Source organism: Sebastes umbrosus, chromosome 17 (assembly GCF_015220745.1).
Source record: "Sebastes umbrosus isolate fSebUmb1 chromosome 17, fSebUmb1.pri, whole genome shotgun sequence".
Taxonomy (NCBI): Eukaryota; Metazoa; Chordata; class Actinopteri; order Perciformes; family Sebastidae; genus Sebastes; species Sebastes umbrosus.
This window is the reverse complement of record NC_051285.1, coordinates 22,174,990-22,193,358: the sequence shown is the minus strand read 5'-3', so window position 1 is coordinate 22,193,358 and position 18,369 is coordinate 22,174,990. Positions and strand designations below refer to the sequence as shown.

Genomic DNA, 18,369 nt, shown 5'->3' with positions numbered 1-18,369 from the left:
TAATCTCAATAAAACTAGATTAAATTAAGATTAAGATAAAATAAAATAAAATAAAATAAAATAAAATAAAATAAAATAAAATAAAATAAAATAAAGTTAAAAAAAATAAAATAAAATAGAAAATAAAATAAAATTGAATAAATCACGTGATCGGAGTATATATATGATGATTGTTAAAATTAGCACCCAGACAAACATCCTGCAGTCTGGCACGTTGTTTCATAATGGCCATCTCTACAGAACAGCTGCTGGATGACCGTCAGTAGCACTCTGTTATGCTGCTTCCTTGTAGCCGTGCTAGTGCAGCTCTGCTGGGAACGCTGCGGTAATGACGCATTCAGGTATGGTCGGAAATCTGAAGTATTTCCATCGAGTGTAAATTAAATTACACTCGTTGAAAGTTGAATTAGTTGCAGCAGATTATGAAATCATACATTGTAAAAAGTGAATTAATAAAGTAAAAAAAAGAAAATAGTAAAAGGACTAAAACAGAGCAAGGCAACTGAACAGTAAGTTAAGACAATACAGACATGCAATACAGAAATTGTACAATGATCTAACTATGCAATACTCAATAATACATAAAACTCATTTATACGGTACATTCAAGAAATATTCTTATTTAAATTCTTATTTATACTATTCTTGCATTTATATTAACACACTTAATCAATCCCACTTGTCTGCATTTTTTATTTACTTATTGTATGCGTTTGATGTATATACATTTTGTACATATTTCTTATATTTCAAATTTTTTTATTTTATTATTTCATTTCAACATACATTGCGTTATATTTTGTAGCATTTTGTACATAATTTACATGTTACATACTCCTTTATTTCTATTTTCTTATATTTCTTTATGCTTTTATATAAGAGCAACTTATTATGAATGATATGGCTTCAAAGAATATACTCTCCTTTTATTCTTTTAAAGATTTTAAAACATATTTGACAAGGATTGAAAACTTAAAAACTAAAAAATTTGAAGTTGGCAAAAAACAATTTAAACCAAAACAAATTTGATTGTTTAGCCATTTCATTTTTTTGTATGTTTTTTTTTATTCATCTTTTCCTTTTCTTGCATTTTATTTGTTATATAATTGATTTTATATATATATATATGTCAAGGCTGTATATATATATACTGTAAAATATTTTTGCTGATTTTTTTGTAATGGAAAATTTGAACATATATATTTATTTACTTTCAAAATAAAGTATGAAAAAAAATAGTAGCCTATTATGTTGGCCCTTCTAGAAGAAACAGACACCGGGAAAAAAAAAAAAAAACTCATGTTACATGCTTTAATTTCCGTGTAGAAACAGTTCAACGCATAGAGGCTGATAATATAAACAACTGGAGTACTGTGATTTGGGAGCTTCCGGGGCGTACCTGAACGCAGCATAAGCCTGCCCCTCTGAGCAGCAGCAGTCAGCTGCGTGTTGACTTGCTTTGTCAGCGGTGTCCCCACAGCACAGATCTCTCTCATGCTCCTCGATCACCTGCTGCTGATCAGAACCTTGGACTTTTATCTCCCGGAGTGACTGATCACACCTTATCGACAGCTTCCTCCCTCGCAGCATATCAGTGCGCCGGCCTCTTGCGGACCTTGATCGGGGGCACATCGGGTTCACAGCTTTTTTATTTTTTCTAGCTAACGGAAAGATGACGTTAAAATCCAATAAAAACGAACCCGCTGTCATCCTGGAGCCGGTCAACAGCGTCCGGACGGCCCTCTCCGATCTGTACCTGGAGCAGCTGCTACAAAACAAACCAAAGTCTGACAAGGTAGGGTTTCCTTTTTTACCTTTTTTTTGTTTTTTTTTGGCCCCCCAGATGTACATGTTTGCTTCCGGGAAGCAGAGAGATGGTGCACATGACTTGTTGTTTGTTCCTCGACAATATCTCTAAAAATAGACCTGGTAGTGTTTTCATAATACAGCTGAGAAACACACAACTATAGATGTAGATCTTCTTAAATCAGCAGGTATATATGTTAGTTAGATCTTCTTAAATCAGAGCTATATGTTAGTTAGATTTTCTTAAATCAGAGCTATATGTTAGTTAGATTTTCTTAAATCAGAGCTATATGTTAGTTAGATTTTCTTAAATCAGCAAGTATATATGTTAGTTAGATCTTCTTAAATCAGAGCTATATGTTAGTTAGATTTTCTTAAATCAGCAGGTATATGTTAGTTAGATCTTCTTAAATCAGAGCTATATGTTAGTTAGATCTTCTTAAATCAGAGCTATATGTTAGTTAGATTTTCTTAAATCAGCAGGTATATATGTTAGTTAGATCTTCTTAAATCAGCAGGTATATATGTTAGTTAGATCTTCTTAAATCAGAGCTATATGTTAGTTAGATTTTCTTAAATCAGCAGGTATATATGTTAGTTAGATCTTCTTAAATCAGCAGGTATATGTATAGTTAGTCAACCACTGCATTGCTCAGTGTTGCTCAGTCAGCCTTTAGTTGGATCCCAGTAGACATTACATTGGCAATTTCACTTCTTCATTCCAACCAAAAACTACATAATATGGGAACATTTTGACAAATTGGGGAAACGAGGCTACATCACATGTCTATAAGGTCTATATGTAGGCCATAGGTGTGATCATAAGACAGTGGTATAGAGAAATACAATTGATATTATACATAATAGTCATGTTTAACTGTGACAGTAAAGTCATCTCAAAGTCATTAGTAGGGCTGTCTATTGGCAAGAACCTGGCGATACGATACGTATCATGATACTGGGGTTCAGTATATTGTGAGATATTGTGTTTTTGTTTTTTTAATTTTAGGAAAACGGTCATAGTATAAAGAACACACCAGAAATATACCGTTTTATAATATGCAAAAACAACAAATGTATACTGCATGCAAAAAAACATTTTTTTTTGCCACAAACTGCATGTGATTATCATAAAGTGGGCATATCTGTAAAGGGGAGACTCGTGGGTACCCATAGAATCATTCACATATCTTGAGGTCAGAGGTCAAGGGACCCCTTTATTTTAAAATCGCCATACTAGATTTTCCTCGCCAAAATTTACAAGTTACAAGCTAGTATGACATGGTTGGTACCAATGGATTCCTCAGGTTTTCAAGTGTCATCATCGACAGGTAACCAGTGTAAAGACTTTATAATAGGCGTAATGTGTGCTCTATTAAAGAAGATAGGTGGGAAATGAAGTTTATGTCCGTCAATAAGAGTTACAACAGTGCTGCTGTGTAACTTTGCCTCCAGCTACAGCTGCTGAGCTGAATTAGTGTCAACAGTCAGCTAAGGCCAGGCGGGTTGTTTACTACATCCCATTGTACCGGTATTTTAGGCATAAACTTGTTTTCAAGTTAAAGCCGGATTATGTTGCGAAACCAGTGGCTTTAAGCAGGGCAACACCTGATATGTATGACCACAAAGTGATTAAAACAGCTGCAACTTTTTTTTTTTCAATGATTTGGAAACAGGCCTCTTTATTTGGCAGCCAGTAACACAGAGGGAACGCTTTGTCCTAAACCTCCTCTCGTCTCAATTTGAAAAGTCAGCAGTGAGCTATACTGAGGGAAATGGTGAAGGGAGGGGAAACTCCTTCCCTGACATCAGCACTTTGCAGCCTTGAAGTTACAATCTTGGCAACGTGTTCTTCTGCTCAACGGCCAATTGTGAAATCAGTGTCTTCAAGTGAGGTCACGCGGTCCGTTATCTCACAGTGCAGACGCTGCAGTGTGTCACGGTCCTATTGTGGTATGTATATTTTACATGACATCTGGCTGATTTATCGTATCGTATGCAGATTATTTAGGCCTGTATGTTCCAACTCGGTAGTGTTGTTCTGCCTTTTACAGTGAGTTATGCTCCTCTGGAGACTACTCCAAACACTTCAGTGCACTAAAGCCCCACATAGACAGCCATTCATCCATTTCAACTCGAGGATAACTTGTTATTTTAGCCGCACTTTTCGCTGCCCAAACAAGTAGGTGAAACCTACAGTAGAATGGGATGGAGGACTGAATGTCCTGGCTTCCTCTCCCAGCTATTTCTAATCTAATCTATCCTAATTCTTCCTCATCAAATATTAATCTCCTATTGTGTTCCTTCAAGAGATCAATACTTTTTTGCCTTTTGGCAGCAGACCAGAGATGCACATTTCATGTATGAAATGGCAAATGACTCAAATAGGTGGATCGGATATCGGTTACAATGGGTCTGATCTATTCAATTCAGTTCAATGTTTAAATACTATATACATTATATACTTGAATTTTAATTCCTGTCTAAATTTGGACCAATTTGTTGCTGCATTTAAAAAGTGAATCCTTGTAATTCCAGCTGTTGCTGGGTACAATTTATTCTGATAATAAATAATTCAGTAAATGTTGCATTTTGGTTCACAGATTTAAGAAAGCGATGTTTAAGTGAAGCCTGATGTTGCCTCACACATACAGTAAAAGAATGATCCCAGTCACTTCCACACAGTGAGGCGTACAGCTTATTAATTAACCACTGGTATCAGTTTGTTGCTCCATAACGGCAGATATACCCAAAGCCCAGGTAACTCTATCAGTATCAGGACTGATAAAGACCCACGCTTAATCCCACAGGGGGAAATGATTAGTAAATAATATTTCTTGCTTTGAAAAAGGCAAATCATCTCACAAGAAAGAGACAGATTGTATTTTAATGTAATCAGGTAGAACAAAAAGGCCTTCATTATCTTATCCGGAGATTGGCTTTTCTGAAATGCACTCTCTGTTTGATCTACTTCAAATAAAGCCACCAATCCACCTTTAGATGAGATTAGCAGCTCTTCACTGAATGCATTTTGCTTTTCACTCGGCCTTTTGTTTGTTTATCCTGTTGCTTCTCCGGCCACACCCGAGACTGGCACTCCAGTTTCTGTATAGGGCCGTTCTGACCCCGGTTATAGTAACAGTGTGTTGACTGTTAACAGTGATTGGAACACATTGTGACAAAGCAGATGAATACCTTTTAATCATTTACGTCTTTACCCTCTGATAGTGTGAGTGATAGGACTGATGGGGCTCATTGTCAAAACCCTCAGGAGACATGTTTAATTAAAAGCGCCTTTCAGTGCTAATCCAAATCTAATCACGCCAATATGTTAGCATTCACTGGTAAGGCATACTGTGTGTGATGAATCTGTTATATTCTGTTCAGATAAGCTTTGTCAGCTTCCTCCCTGCTCAGTCCTGAGGGTCAGCACTTTGTTGAGAGGAAATGAAGTCTCCTGCTCTGTGCCTTGGGGGAAAATGACCTTATCTTTGTGAATATTGGTTGAAGAGTTATTCCAGCCTATAAAGTAGTTTCTCTAAATTGGTCAAAACAATAAATGTCAGCAATTTCTGGTACTTTTTTTGCACTTTTATCAACTTAAAGGGGACATATCGTGCTTATTTTCAGATTCATACAGGAATTTGGGGTTTCTACTAGAACATGTTTACATGCTTTAATATTCAAAAAACACATTGTTTTTCTCATAGTGTCTGTCTGAATATACCTGTATTCACCCTCCGCCTGAAACGCTCCGTTTTAGCGCCGGTCTCTTTAAGAGTTTGCTCTGTTTGGCTTGCTTGACCATCACGAAATTTTTTTTGGAAAAAGAAGTGAGTCTTTCATGATATTGCCCTTTTAATTCACGGTAGTCATAAGATCACAAATGCTGTATATGGTTCCACAAAATAACTTCTAAGCTCTAAAACTGAAAATAAAGTTTTGTTATATAGAAATAACAAGTTGAAGTCAAGAGATAGAAGTCAGTTTTTGTTGTTTTCAGGGATAGATTTATCTGTAGCAGGACTGCTGTACAGATTCCTTCCCTCAGAGGATGTAATTTCATCAGTTCACCATGGGACCCGATCCAAATACTCCCTGGTACGGCACAATCCTCCTGACATATAACAGCACGAGGCTGGTAAATAACTATCATGTTGCACAGAAAAACAACTGCTTGGCTTTCATGACTCCTGCTTCCAGTCTAGCACTGTTTACTAAATGATTATGAAGTTTTCCAGAGGAGCCAATAGACAAAATAACGTGAACACATACATGTTAAATTATAATAATGTTACCAAGGATGCATATTTTTAATTAAGATGACATGAATGAAACTCTTAAGAGAAATAAACATACAGTAGAAATTCCTGCCTAACACCAACTTGCTCTTACAGTATGCAGTATTTGAGGGTTATAGGTGAGGAGGAGAAGGAGGAGGGCGATAATAATATTTATTGGTTTATTGTAGTGCTGATGCAGGAAGTGAGATAATATAGTTTTTTGCTGAAGCAGTGCTGATGCGTCATTTCCATGCAGGAAATTTGTGCTGACGCAGGTAGTCGTGTCTCTGATGTCACTTAAGTTGGCAATTTACAGTATATATCTTCTGCTATTGTGCATTCATTTCTATATATATTATATTATACATGAGTGCTATCCACAGAATCCCACTGATCATTATATCTTATACATTCAATGTGATTCTCAGTGATGGCATTGTCTTTATTTGTCAGAGGAGCTCTTTCGTTTATTTCATTCATTTATCTTTTTTAATGTCTTTATATTTAGTCTTATTTAAAATATTTGATTATTTTTTAATTAGATAATTATTATTATTATTATTATTATTATTATTATTATTATTATTATTATTATTATTATTTCTCATCCCTCATTTGTGAATGCTTTGTTTTTCGATTTACAGTTATGTCTTTATTTGTTATGGTTTAGGTTGTTGTAGTCATTTTTTTAAGGATGATTTAAAAGAGGAGCTCTTTCTTTTCTTTTATTTGTTTATTTTTATTTCTTTATATTTATTATTACTTTTTATTAAATTTTTTTTATTTATTTTATATTTTTATTTTCTATATTTTGTATGTATTTATTATTATTATTATTATTATTATTATTATTATTATTATTATTATTATTATGCTTTAGGTTGTTGTAGTCATTTTTCTTAAGGAAACAATAAAAAAGCAGGATTTGTATGAGGGACTCTTTCTCATGTAGTTATAAAAATAATGTGGATGTCTTCTCCGACGGTGATCTGGACTGGAGACCATCTTTGTTGACACTATGGAAGTAGCATGGAAATTTCCGGGGGTTAGGGATTTCCTGCTTTTGGACTCGTCTTTGGGTTCATTTAAGTGTAAAAGCACAGTGTGACTCCACAAAGTCAGCCTGTGGTTTCTTCTTTGAATTCTACCAAACCAAACTTTGAATATGAATTCAAACATTACACGTTTGTAAGATTGTCCAAGAAGAATCAGCTTCCTTACATTAATGCTACTCTATGATGTTATCACCTGATGAGACTGGTGGTATCCATGACCACACCAACCAGGTGGACCAGATCACTGGACGTGGCTAATGAGGTGTTATAACACCGGGTTAATTTTCAACCTCGAACATATGTTGAAACTGCAAATGAAACATGGCTGTTGGCACACATTAGGAAAAGAAGGCTTCACTGCAGTTATGGGAAATAGCAGTGTGATAATGATCTGATCTGTCCAGATTAACAAATTATTTGCATAAAGAAACTTTGTTGTTCCTTTTATTTGGTGTAAGATAAAACAATAAATGTAATATCTTTTTCTTTTTTTAACAGGCTGCTATGCAAACCTATGAGAATAAGGGAGCTGAGGTTTACACCAACGGCAGTGCTGGACACATGAACGGCACAGAACTGACCAGGATGAAAGAAGTAGAATTTGAAAAGAATCCTTCAGAACCAATGGTAAACTATCTACCTCCACACACACACACACACACACACACACACACACACACACACACACATTTTTATATGTGCGTTGCTGATTCCTCCCCATTGACTGTGGTCTTTGTCTGCAGGGGGTCACTCTGAAGCTCAACGACAAACAGAGGTGCACTGTGGCCAGAATATTGCACGGGGGCATGATCCACAGACAAGGTAAATAATCACATATTGATCTCAGGCCGTATGCAAGCCGAGCTGTAATATATGATACATCAGGTTAAAGTATTTCAAATATGTATAACTTGTGTTATTTTTTCGTTTACATTATGCTGTTATGATTTGAGGATTCAGACTGCTACGCAATATTATAATTGTCAGTAATAAAATGTAGAATTTCTGTAGGAGACAGGGTTGAAAATGGCTAAAACTGCATTATGGCCATTTTCAACCATGTCTTCCTACAAACTTACGTTCCCGTACAACTAAACTGCATTCTCAATTATCTTTCGAAGTAAACATATTTTCTCTTGGATTAGTCACAGTTTTAAACACATGATTAAAGTTCCTATTGATAACAAATTTTTTGTAGACTAATATAATCTGGCAGAAAACATGTTTCCCTCGAAACGTAATTGATAATCCAGTTTTGTTGTATGGGAAAGTAATTCATAGGACACCAGGCTGCCAATTTGATACATGGTTCTCTTGCATTTCTTGTTTTTAAGGCCTTTCTTGTCTCTAGCCTATCTCTCAGGAGAATCAATATCACTCCAGTAGCTGCTAGCACATATTAGAACCATAATAACTGCAATACAGAAACTGAGCTGGAACACAGAAGAGCATATTTGGAGTTACTACACTTCTCCTGGTGTCTTCCTCTCTCCAGGTTCCTTACACGAAGGGGACGAAATAGCAGAAATCAATGGGAAAAGTGTAACAAACCAAAGTGTAGATCAGCTACAAAAGATCCTGGTAAGTTGGTATCTTATAACTTTGATTTTTTTTGGACGAAAGTTAATGCAAATATTTGTTTAAGTATTGCACTTACGCGTAAAACTGTGTCATGTTTACACGCAGAAAGAAACCAGCGGAGTAGTCACGATGAAGATCGTTCCCAACATGCACGGTCGATCCCGAGCCTGTGAGGTAACAACACGACTGGCCGAATGTGCATGTAGCTGTGGTCTTGTGGTGAATTTTGTGTTTTCATATTTGTTCTCTCCAAACTTCCGTTAAATTTGCATGAGTAAACCAAGACAACGAGCTTTACATTCAAATTCAATCCACTCCAAATCCAGTTTGATTGCATTTCTTTCCGTTTTTCCATCTACAACTTTTACTCTTTAAAAGGATTTTGTTCTTTGTTAGGTGAAACTTCTGTTAGTCAATGAACAACCCAGGTGACTATACAATAAGTTTAAATTTAAAGAACGTCTCTCACTTTTAGTTTTGCTAGTTGAACCACTTTGGTAGTGTGTTTCATCCTGCCATCTACTGGCCACAATACATTTTCTCCTGCAGCCATTCACGTGCTTCCTATGCATTCAAAATGGCTGCTGGGTTGATTTAACAACACATAACAACAGCCTGTGGCATAATATAAGAATTAAAAATGGCTTTAATTTAATGACCACAAAGAAGAAATACATTTTATCACTGCATTAAGTTCCGACTTTGCTGTGGTCAGTGATGGCAGTCTACTTAAAAGCTTATAGTCCATTAATATGTAGGCATAGTTAATACCCTTTTCATTCTTTAATGCTCAAAGAGCATCATTTCTGGTGACCCAGACCTCTCCAGTATACCCACTCCTAGTACACAATAGGTGTATTTTTCGTTTTGTCTATGTACAACTACCGCTGGAGTGACTTGGGGAAACCACAAATGTTCATGTACTCTACTAACAATAGTAATATTTTACCCTGAGGAGAATTTACATGTGTTCCCGCTATGATCTTTGACAGCTTTTACATAAACTGATCTCTCTCAAAAATAAGGTTGCAAATCCCAGCAACAGTTCATAGCCTCAGTTACTCTCTGATATGTTTTCTGCACATCAGCTAAAGGAAGAGAATGGATGGTTTGATGAATTAGACGTCATGCCTGGACCTAGAAGAAAATAGTTACATTTTCACAATATGAATTGAGCTGTCCAAGATCATGTCACGAACGTGTAAATTCTGTTAAAGGGTGAATTTCCCAATTAACATTTGCAGAATCTAAATCTGTGTGTCAGAAAGTCCCAATGTGAATATTTATTCCTGAGAATTCAGATGTATTTGCAGGTACTGCAGGTCTTTGAAGTGGTTGTAACGTTAAACTCTCATTACAACAATATGAGTGGATTGTGTTTGCTGTCAGCAAGCTGTTAACGGCGTCTGATGCACCGTTACATAGAGTAAATATACAAAAGAGCTGAGGTTGAGATTTTGGAAAATATGCTTGAGATATACCACTTCTTTATGGCTTAAACGTTGAAGATTGAATATTTAATTTCAAGTTTATCATGGGCTCACTTAAAACCCTCAGTGTAAATAATGACTGTCCATGATTAGACTGATTAAAGGGATAGTTTGGGTGTTTTGAAGTGGGGTTGTATGAGGTACTTATCCATAGTCAGTGTATTACCTACAGTAGATGACGGTCGGCACATCACCAGCTTGGGGAAGCCGACAGGAGTTACCGCACGGAAGCAAAGCAATGTACTGCTGTGGACGGGGGCCGGCAGGAAAACTTATTTTAGCCACCGAAAAGAAAGGCCCACCTAAAAAAATCAATATCAGTTTAAGTGTACGCTATATATAGAATATTTTCGCCGATTTACCTTGCTGTGAGACAGCTATATAGTTTATGTTTCTGACGGGAAACTGAAGCCGTTATCTATGCTCTCGCCAAAGCTACCAGACCAAAGCCTCGATCGGTTTGTTTGTGTTATTGTGTGACTTTAGTTAGTTCAGATTCACCAAACGAACATCCAGTACAGTAATGTCCAGTCACAGCAAATACATACTGCACAGTCCTTATGAGCTCCTTATTTTCCCCCCAAAAAGTATTAAAAGAATATGTACTCTTAATCTATAGATGTACATGAGGGCCCAGTTTGACTATGACCCCACCAAGGATGACCTCATCCCGTGCAAAGAGGCGGGTCTGAAGTTTCAAACTGGCGACATCATTCAGATCATCAACAAGCAGGATCCCAACTGGTGGCAGGGCAGAGTGGAGAGCGGCGTCGCGGACTACGCTGGACTGATACCCTCCCCGGAGCTCCAGGAATGGTAAACAGCTCCGTCACACTGTCTGACAAAGAACCCTGCAGTATGAAGTCACACTGACAGTGATGACAATGCCAAAAAGATGAACATGTGCATCATCAGCATACACCTGAGCAAAAATGTTCCAATCTTAACCTAAATCTTTTTTTCCCCGCTGCAGGAGGGTGGCAAGTAAAAGCAAGGCCAGAGGGGGCGGTCAGTCCTGCAGCCCGTTTGGGAAGAAAAAGAAGTGCAAAGACAAGTACCTGGCTAAACACAGCTCCAGTGAGTCTATCACAGGGATCATGTTTCCTGGATGTTATTTCCCAGTGTGTTTGTGGATTTGTCTAAAACAAAATTCATTCTGTTGCAGTTTTCGACCAGCTGGATGTGATTTCTTATGAGGAGGTTGTTCAGCTCCCTGCTTTTACAAGGAAAACACTGGTGCTCATTGGTAAGCTCGGTTACATTATTTATTAGTCTGTACCAAATTCTTTAAAGGAACAGTGTGTAACATGTAGGGGGATCTATTTGCAGAAATGTAATATAATATAGATAAGTATTTTTTCTTCACCTGAAAATAAGAATCGTTGTGTTTTCGTTACCTTAGAATGTTTATTTCAACATACAGAGCGGGTCCTCTTCACGGAGCTGGCCGCCATATTTCTACTGTAGCTCAGAACGGACAAACCAAACACTGGCTCTAGATAGGGCCATTTGCGCTTTCACATTTTCACATCGGCGACCATAGTTCTCCTACACGCTTGGCACACGGGAGAAGTTTCAGTTGGTTGCAATCTGCAACCTCAACTGCTAGATGCCGCCAGATCCTACAACACTGCACCTTTAACTTTATAACGGATAGCATTCTTATTGTCTTACTTCCAGAATTATTTAGTTTTCAAGCCAAACTGCTGTCTTTTTTCTTGTTTTTTCAAATGGAGAACATGAATCATTCTTAAAATAAAAATCCTGTGATGTATTTAATATGTGTATTTTGTATTAGATAGAAAATGATGAAAGCCCTCCTTTGTCATGCCATTGTTGTCGCAAGCTTGTAGCTAGCTAGCAGGTCTCTAGACAACCGAAACTAGCTCATTGTGTCATGTCAGCTCAAGTGTTCATACATAATGAGAATAATAGCTCAGGGATGATGCTGCCAAATCCTACACACTGTCCCTTTAATGGTATAATAAGACATTTCTGATCATCCATACTGATACACATTTTCGCAAAAACGTTGTACAGAACTATAATACAATCTCAAACAATTTAAAGATAGTTTAATTCTGTGCAATCAAATATTCAGACATTAATGTTTGATTGAAATGTCCTTAGAAATGTAAATTCTATTTTCTTTTTAGGTGCACCTGGTGTGGGAAGGAGCCATATCAAAAATGCACTATTGACCAAATACGCTGAGAAGTTTTCCTACCCTACATCACGTAAGTAGACCCACAGACTTTTTTTTCTTTCAAGAAAACAGCCGAGTTTGCCGAGTTGTCCTTTGGCTAAGTCTTAAACCTTCTACACAGACACCACCAGACCCCAGCGTAAGGAGGAGGAGAACGGTCAGGAATATTATTTCATCTCCCAAGACGCCATGACAAAGTGCATCTCTGGAAACGAGCTGCTGGAGTACGGTAGCTTCCAGGGAAACATGTTCGGTACCAAAATCGAGACCATCCAGAAGATCCACGAGCAAGGCAAAATCGCTCTGCTGGATGTCGAACCACAGGTTAGCATTCACAGGTTGTTCTGGGGACGTGAGTTTAAAGGGGTAGTTGTGATTGAGGGAAATTGTGCTCTTTAATGACTTTTTAATAATAATACCCAGAGTCAGCTCGGCTGCTCACGTTAGGGGTACTTAGTTGGTTGCAATCTGCAACCACACCACTAGATGTCGCCAAATCCTACACTCTGTCCCTTTAATCAGTTTAACGAAATTCTTCTTTTCTTTTCTTTAACGTTTCAATGCAGACCTTGAAAGTCTTGCGGACTGCTGACTTTGCACCTCTCGTGGTGTTCATCGCTCCAACCAACACGGCCGCCCAGGTGCCAAATCTCTATCTGAATACACTCTAGCACTTTGAAACACCATTCTCACTCAGCCTGCTCAGTTTTCTAAACCCTCTGTGTCCTTGCCTCCTACAGACGGAAAACCTGCAGATGATCCAGAAAGAGTCGGACGCCATTTCGACCACATATAGACACTTCTTCGACGTGGTTCTCGTCAACAACGATGTGGACGAGAGCGTGAAAGGCGTGGAGGAGGCCTTGGAGCGTGCCACCTCCACCCCACAGTGGGTGCCTGTATCGTGGGTGTACTGACAGGATACCATGTATAAAACCTTTCTGTTTGTTAAAAAAAAAAAGCAGTGCAATATCACTCCTTACACGAAACGAGTTAGTGATGTCCCAGGTATTTGTGGGTTTTACTTTTTGTTCATGTTAATCGTCACTGAGATTATTTTTTGCACATATGCATCCAAAAAATATATAAGCAATATGTAGAAAGTTTTATTTTAGAAAGTCGAGAGCTTCACCAGGGACGTGTTGTTTGGTTGTTTCGACGTTCGTGCTTGAGGCTTTTGAGGGGCTATGGGATAGTGTTGGTGCCGTACACCGTTTGTGATTGTTGGAACGTGAGAAAATGCAAAATAGGACCACAACTGTGACTGAAATCCTCCCTTTTTAACTGACAGGATTTTAACATGTGAAACATTATTTCTGTATTCATTGTCTTGTTTGTTTTTGTTCTCATTAGATTGTGCCATGAGATTCTTATCCATACAGTGTGTGTAACTCCATAACCGCAAATCCTTTCAGTCGGTCATCGACAACCATTGCTCCTCATCTCATCAAAATTGTATACCTCATGGGGTACTGTAAAGGCACTTTTAAACTAAAAAAATAAATTTTCCCAGCTCTGTTGCAACTGCTTCTTTGACTGTGTTTCGTGTGGAAACCTGTTCTCCAGAGCCCTTGAGGGCAATGATGACAGTTTTATGTCAGCGGGAAAACTCCAAAAGGCACGAAAAGATTTTTGACTATAGAACCACATAAAACAGCAAAACACATGACAAAGGTGAGCAAAAGCACTGTAATATAAATGTTGATATTTATACTACTTTACAGTTTTGGGTAACATGTTGTCAGTTTGTCTAGAGCAGCGATTCTCAAAGTGGGGTGTGGGGACCCCCAGAGGTCCGTGGCACTCTGTCAGGCGGTCCGCTAAATGATTTGCTATAAATGATAGATTTGTTTAAAAAGTGCATATCTACAGATGAGGACCATTTGCTCCAATAAAACCAGCATATTGGGTCCATTACTCCCACCCACGTTAGCTTTGGGCCGATAGAAACTCGGATATGATTGTGACACACAGCAATAAGTTCATTATTTTAAAGTTGAAACACTCACTGAAAGTCAGCTTTAGATGTTGTAAATTTAAATATCTGGATTTATCATATAAATATGCCAGTCCAGTCTTGCCACTGTTCATTTTCCGAAAACTTTAAGATCAATAACTTGAAATGTCGGCTATAAATGCTGTCAAGTTGAGTCCAAATGCAATTTGAATAAAATAACTCTCAGTTTAAAGGTATATAAGTGGTATTAACATTGCAGATTTCCTCGCTGTGGGACTAATAAAGGATTATATCATCTTATCTTAACATGATTCAAATTGAAATTGTTTCTGTTTATAACTATGAAACAGGTCTGAAGCATATAGGTTGAAACCTTTTAGAATACAAATGGCATCTATGACTACAAATGGTAGTAAGCATTATGCTTAATTGGTGTTATTATTAAGAGAGGGTCCTTGGAAAATGTTCCCCCCTGTTAGGGGTCCCTGGTGCGAAAAATTGAAAGAACCCCTGGCCTAGACAAATTTATGTTTATTGTCTATGTGGTACATCACGTCTAAGCAGAACAGTCCAAACTTCAAATCTCTCTACTAACATTTTAGACTTGGACTATGGAGTAGAAGAGTGTGTGTGTGTGTGTGTGGGCAGGGGGAGTGGGGGTTCACGACGTCTGCCTCAATTTTTCAAAAGACGTCACGGCTCAAAGCTTTGATCAATTATAGATCAAGCCTTGCGTATCTGCGCTGTACAATACACCTGGATCTCCAACACATTACAATTCCTCCCTCATCCACAGTGTGTGAGAAATAGTTACAGGTTATACATGACAATGATTTTTGTTCACAGCTTCTATCCAGAACAGCTTTTGAACAGTTTCCTGTTTGTTGCATTGTCAGAATTGTGTACTTAATGAAATCAAAATATATCGTGAAAAATATTGTTTTGGGTTCTGTTCATTTGCGTATAACTTCAAATCCACAAATATGCAAATCTGGAATCATTTAATTAGTATGAATTTGCTGCATTTTGAGTAAAATATAAGCAAAGTAATCGAAAATTCAACAACAGAACAGATGTTTTCACATTCATTCATTGAAATTCTCATGAGATTTCATAGTTCAACAAATAATATTAAAATTTTTAAATCTATAATAGTTCATAGATTACATTGTAATCAAACAAATCTATAATTCTATAACTAAAAAAAAGGCTATGTCAACTTTTGAGGGGGTCCCTTGTATATTCTCTATCTTTTAAAGGGTCCCTCACTGAAAAATAATTGAGAAGCTCTGCTTTAGTCAATATCTGACTTGTGCAATTAATCGTAAATTCTTAAAACGTGTCTGACATGCTGTACATTTTCCCAAATATCATTGAGGTCATAACCACGAAGAGGGCAGCTACCTCTACATCTATTTTTTAGGGATGTTAACAGTAAAACAAACTTGTCGTATAGCACCACCATGTGGGCTCCACTGAGTTCAACATCTACAAGATTTAACGTGCTTTCTTTTTGGAACCATGCAATGTATACAGCTATACATATAGCTTGTACATACAGTGTTCAGATGACAATGTCTCAGTTCTATAGCAAAATGATTCGCCCTACAACATGTAGGTGGTAAATAATTTCAGTTGCAGTGAAAATATGTCTAGATATATGGGTTATATAGCCTATCAAGAAAAGGAGGAATAAATAAAATGTATTTGTTACTTACTTGTAACATGTTTACTTCAATGCTGCTTCTTTAAAAAGCCCAATCTGTGATTTTATCCAATTTAATCAATCATGTTAATAATTAACAAATAAATTACAGGCATATCCACATGTATATGGAGAGTCTGATAATGCAAAAAATATAAAACAAAACAAGATATTATATTTTACACTAAACGAGAAAGAAGAAATTACTATAGAAAACATCTATTTGGTTTAGCAAGAGTTCAGTGGTGAGATTGAGAGTGGATTTACAAACTCACATGTGATTTCAGCCTGCGGGACTAATGCTGCGCAGAAAGCCAATTGCTGAGTCAAGTGAGGTCAAGAGAGGTTTACGTTAAATATGTTACTGGATGTTTGAGTGGTTGGATTTAATCTGACTAGGGATTCCTCCAGCATTAGTTACCAGCACAACAGTTAACACTTATAAAACAATGCAACGCATCACTATCAAAATCGTCATGATTATATTGCAACATTCTTTACGAGACACCCTATTCATGCATCCAAAAAATGTGTCCAAGCATTGGGATTTATGAAGACTTCTTTTGAAAATCTACACCAACAGGACAGCATTTGCCTTTATGACTATACACCAGTCAAGGATCTTTGTTCAATTTGATGTATTTATTCCTGTTACAGATGTGATGCTGAAGATTTTAGACATGAAATGATAAAAACTGGATGAGGCCTATTGATGTACTGATTATTGATTAGATCCTGTACTAGGTGGCAGTTGCTTCCAACCTTTTTGGGGGGTTTATTATGGTACAGTAATTCAACAAATTCTACCTCTTAAAAATGTTATTGTCTTTATATCTTTATGTCTTTCTGACATGAATATAATAGATTTAAGATCACAAAAACAATTTAATTGAATGGAAATTTAATTAATAAATTAAAAAAACATTAATTAACATTTGTATGTATTTCCTTATTGGCTTACAGAGCTGTTTACAGGGAAGGCTAAAATATATTATGTGTCATCGTATACATAATAAATTAAAAAATGTAACTGTTTTTGTACAAAATGTTAGTGAGTAGAATATCAACCATCTTCTTAGAAAAAAAATGGGTTATTTTGTAATGATGTTTGTTTTAATTTACTTGGGGAAACTCCACAAACCCCCTCAGGAAGGGTCCCTATAAGCCCCCATGGGCCAAGCTTGAGAACATCTGCCTTAGAACAGTGGTTCCCAAACCTTCTCACACCAAGAACCCCTAAACTGACACACATTAGACCCCCATTTGATACGATTTTATCCCAGGGCCACCCCCATCTGATAGGATTTTTTTACTTTTAGATGTATTATTACAGAAAGTGTATGACCAAAATAGTCATACATTCTCTAATTGTGTTACTTATGGATGGAATTATACTGAAAATAAATGGTCCACTGCTTTAGAAGTCCCTACATTAATTATATCAAACAGTATACTGAATGTAATGCGGATTATTGTCAGCTTGAAATAACAGTGAAACCTTGTTCCTCAAACAAAAGGTTGGTAAAAATGCTTTCAGGTGGGTTTCCTCTCCACTACATCCCCAGATTTTATTTTATTTTTAACAATGTCTTTACTGTTTTTTTTGTTATACAAACATCAGCATTATTATGCAATATATTCAATACAGGATTTACTTTAACAAACATAACATACACCCACCCGTTCTCTCTTAACTTTTCCCTTTCTTACAGGGCCAAAATTAATACACAGCTTCACAGTATCAATCAGACAACTGAACAGTTAAATGGCACCTCTAACAAAAATGAAGATACACACAAACAGAAAATAAATATATAGATAATAAATAAATAAATAAAATAAAAAGATTTTTCAAAAACAAGAATCCATTCCCTTTTGAGGGTCTATACCACTATTGTGAATTTTTACGTATTCTATCTTAATTATTCCCTATATCCACACACTGTAAACGATTGCTGTTAATTTACAGCAGGATTTCAACAGTATTAACCTGTTATTGCTAAAAACAGTGCTTTACTGTTAATACAAAAGAAACCTGTTAAATTACGCTCATAATTTAACACTCATAATTTTTATAATGCATTCTTAAAAAACAGCACTTTACTGCTGATCAACTGTCTAAAGTATCATCAGTAACCGTTTCATGCAGTATTTTTTTTTAATTCTGGGACCTGATCTGCATATGTGAGGCTTGTACATTGTACATGATTGTAAAATCAGTGAATTAGCTTTATTGTTCTTCACTCACATGTTGTTCTGGTTTGCATTCTGTGCTTGTAGCCAGCT

General features: G+C 36.7%; 1 protein-coding gene across 1 annotated transcript; it reads left to right on the top strand.

The window, feature by feature from the left end:
* The first annotated feature begins 1,404 nt into the window (after nucleotides 1-1,404).
* mpp1 (membrane protein, palmitoylated 1) lies at nucleotides 1,405-13,950 on the top strand. Its single transcript, XM_037747668.1, has 12 exons — nucleotides 1,405-1,795; nucleotides 7,643-7,771; nucleotides 7,888-7,966; nucleotides 8,640-8,725; nucleotides 8,831-8,899; nucleotides 10,835-11,031; nucleotides 11,189-11,292; nucleotides 11,381-11,461; nucleotides 12,372-12,452; nucleotides 12,543-12,745; nucleotides 12,988-13,062; nucleotides 13,162-13,950. The coding sequence occupies exons 1-12, from the start codon at nucleotides 1,673-1,675 to the stop codon at nucleotides 13,336-13,338; spliced, it is 1,404 nt and encodes a 467-aa protein (XP_037603596.1). The 5' UTR covers nucleotides 1,405-1,672; the 3' UTR covers nucleotides 13,339-13,950.
* The last annotated feature ends 4,419 nt before the right edge of the window (nucleotides 13,951-18,369 follow it).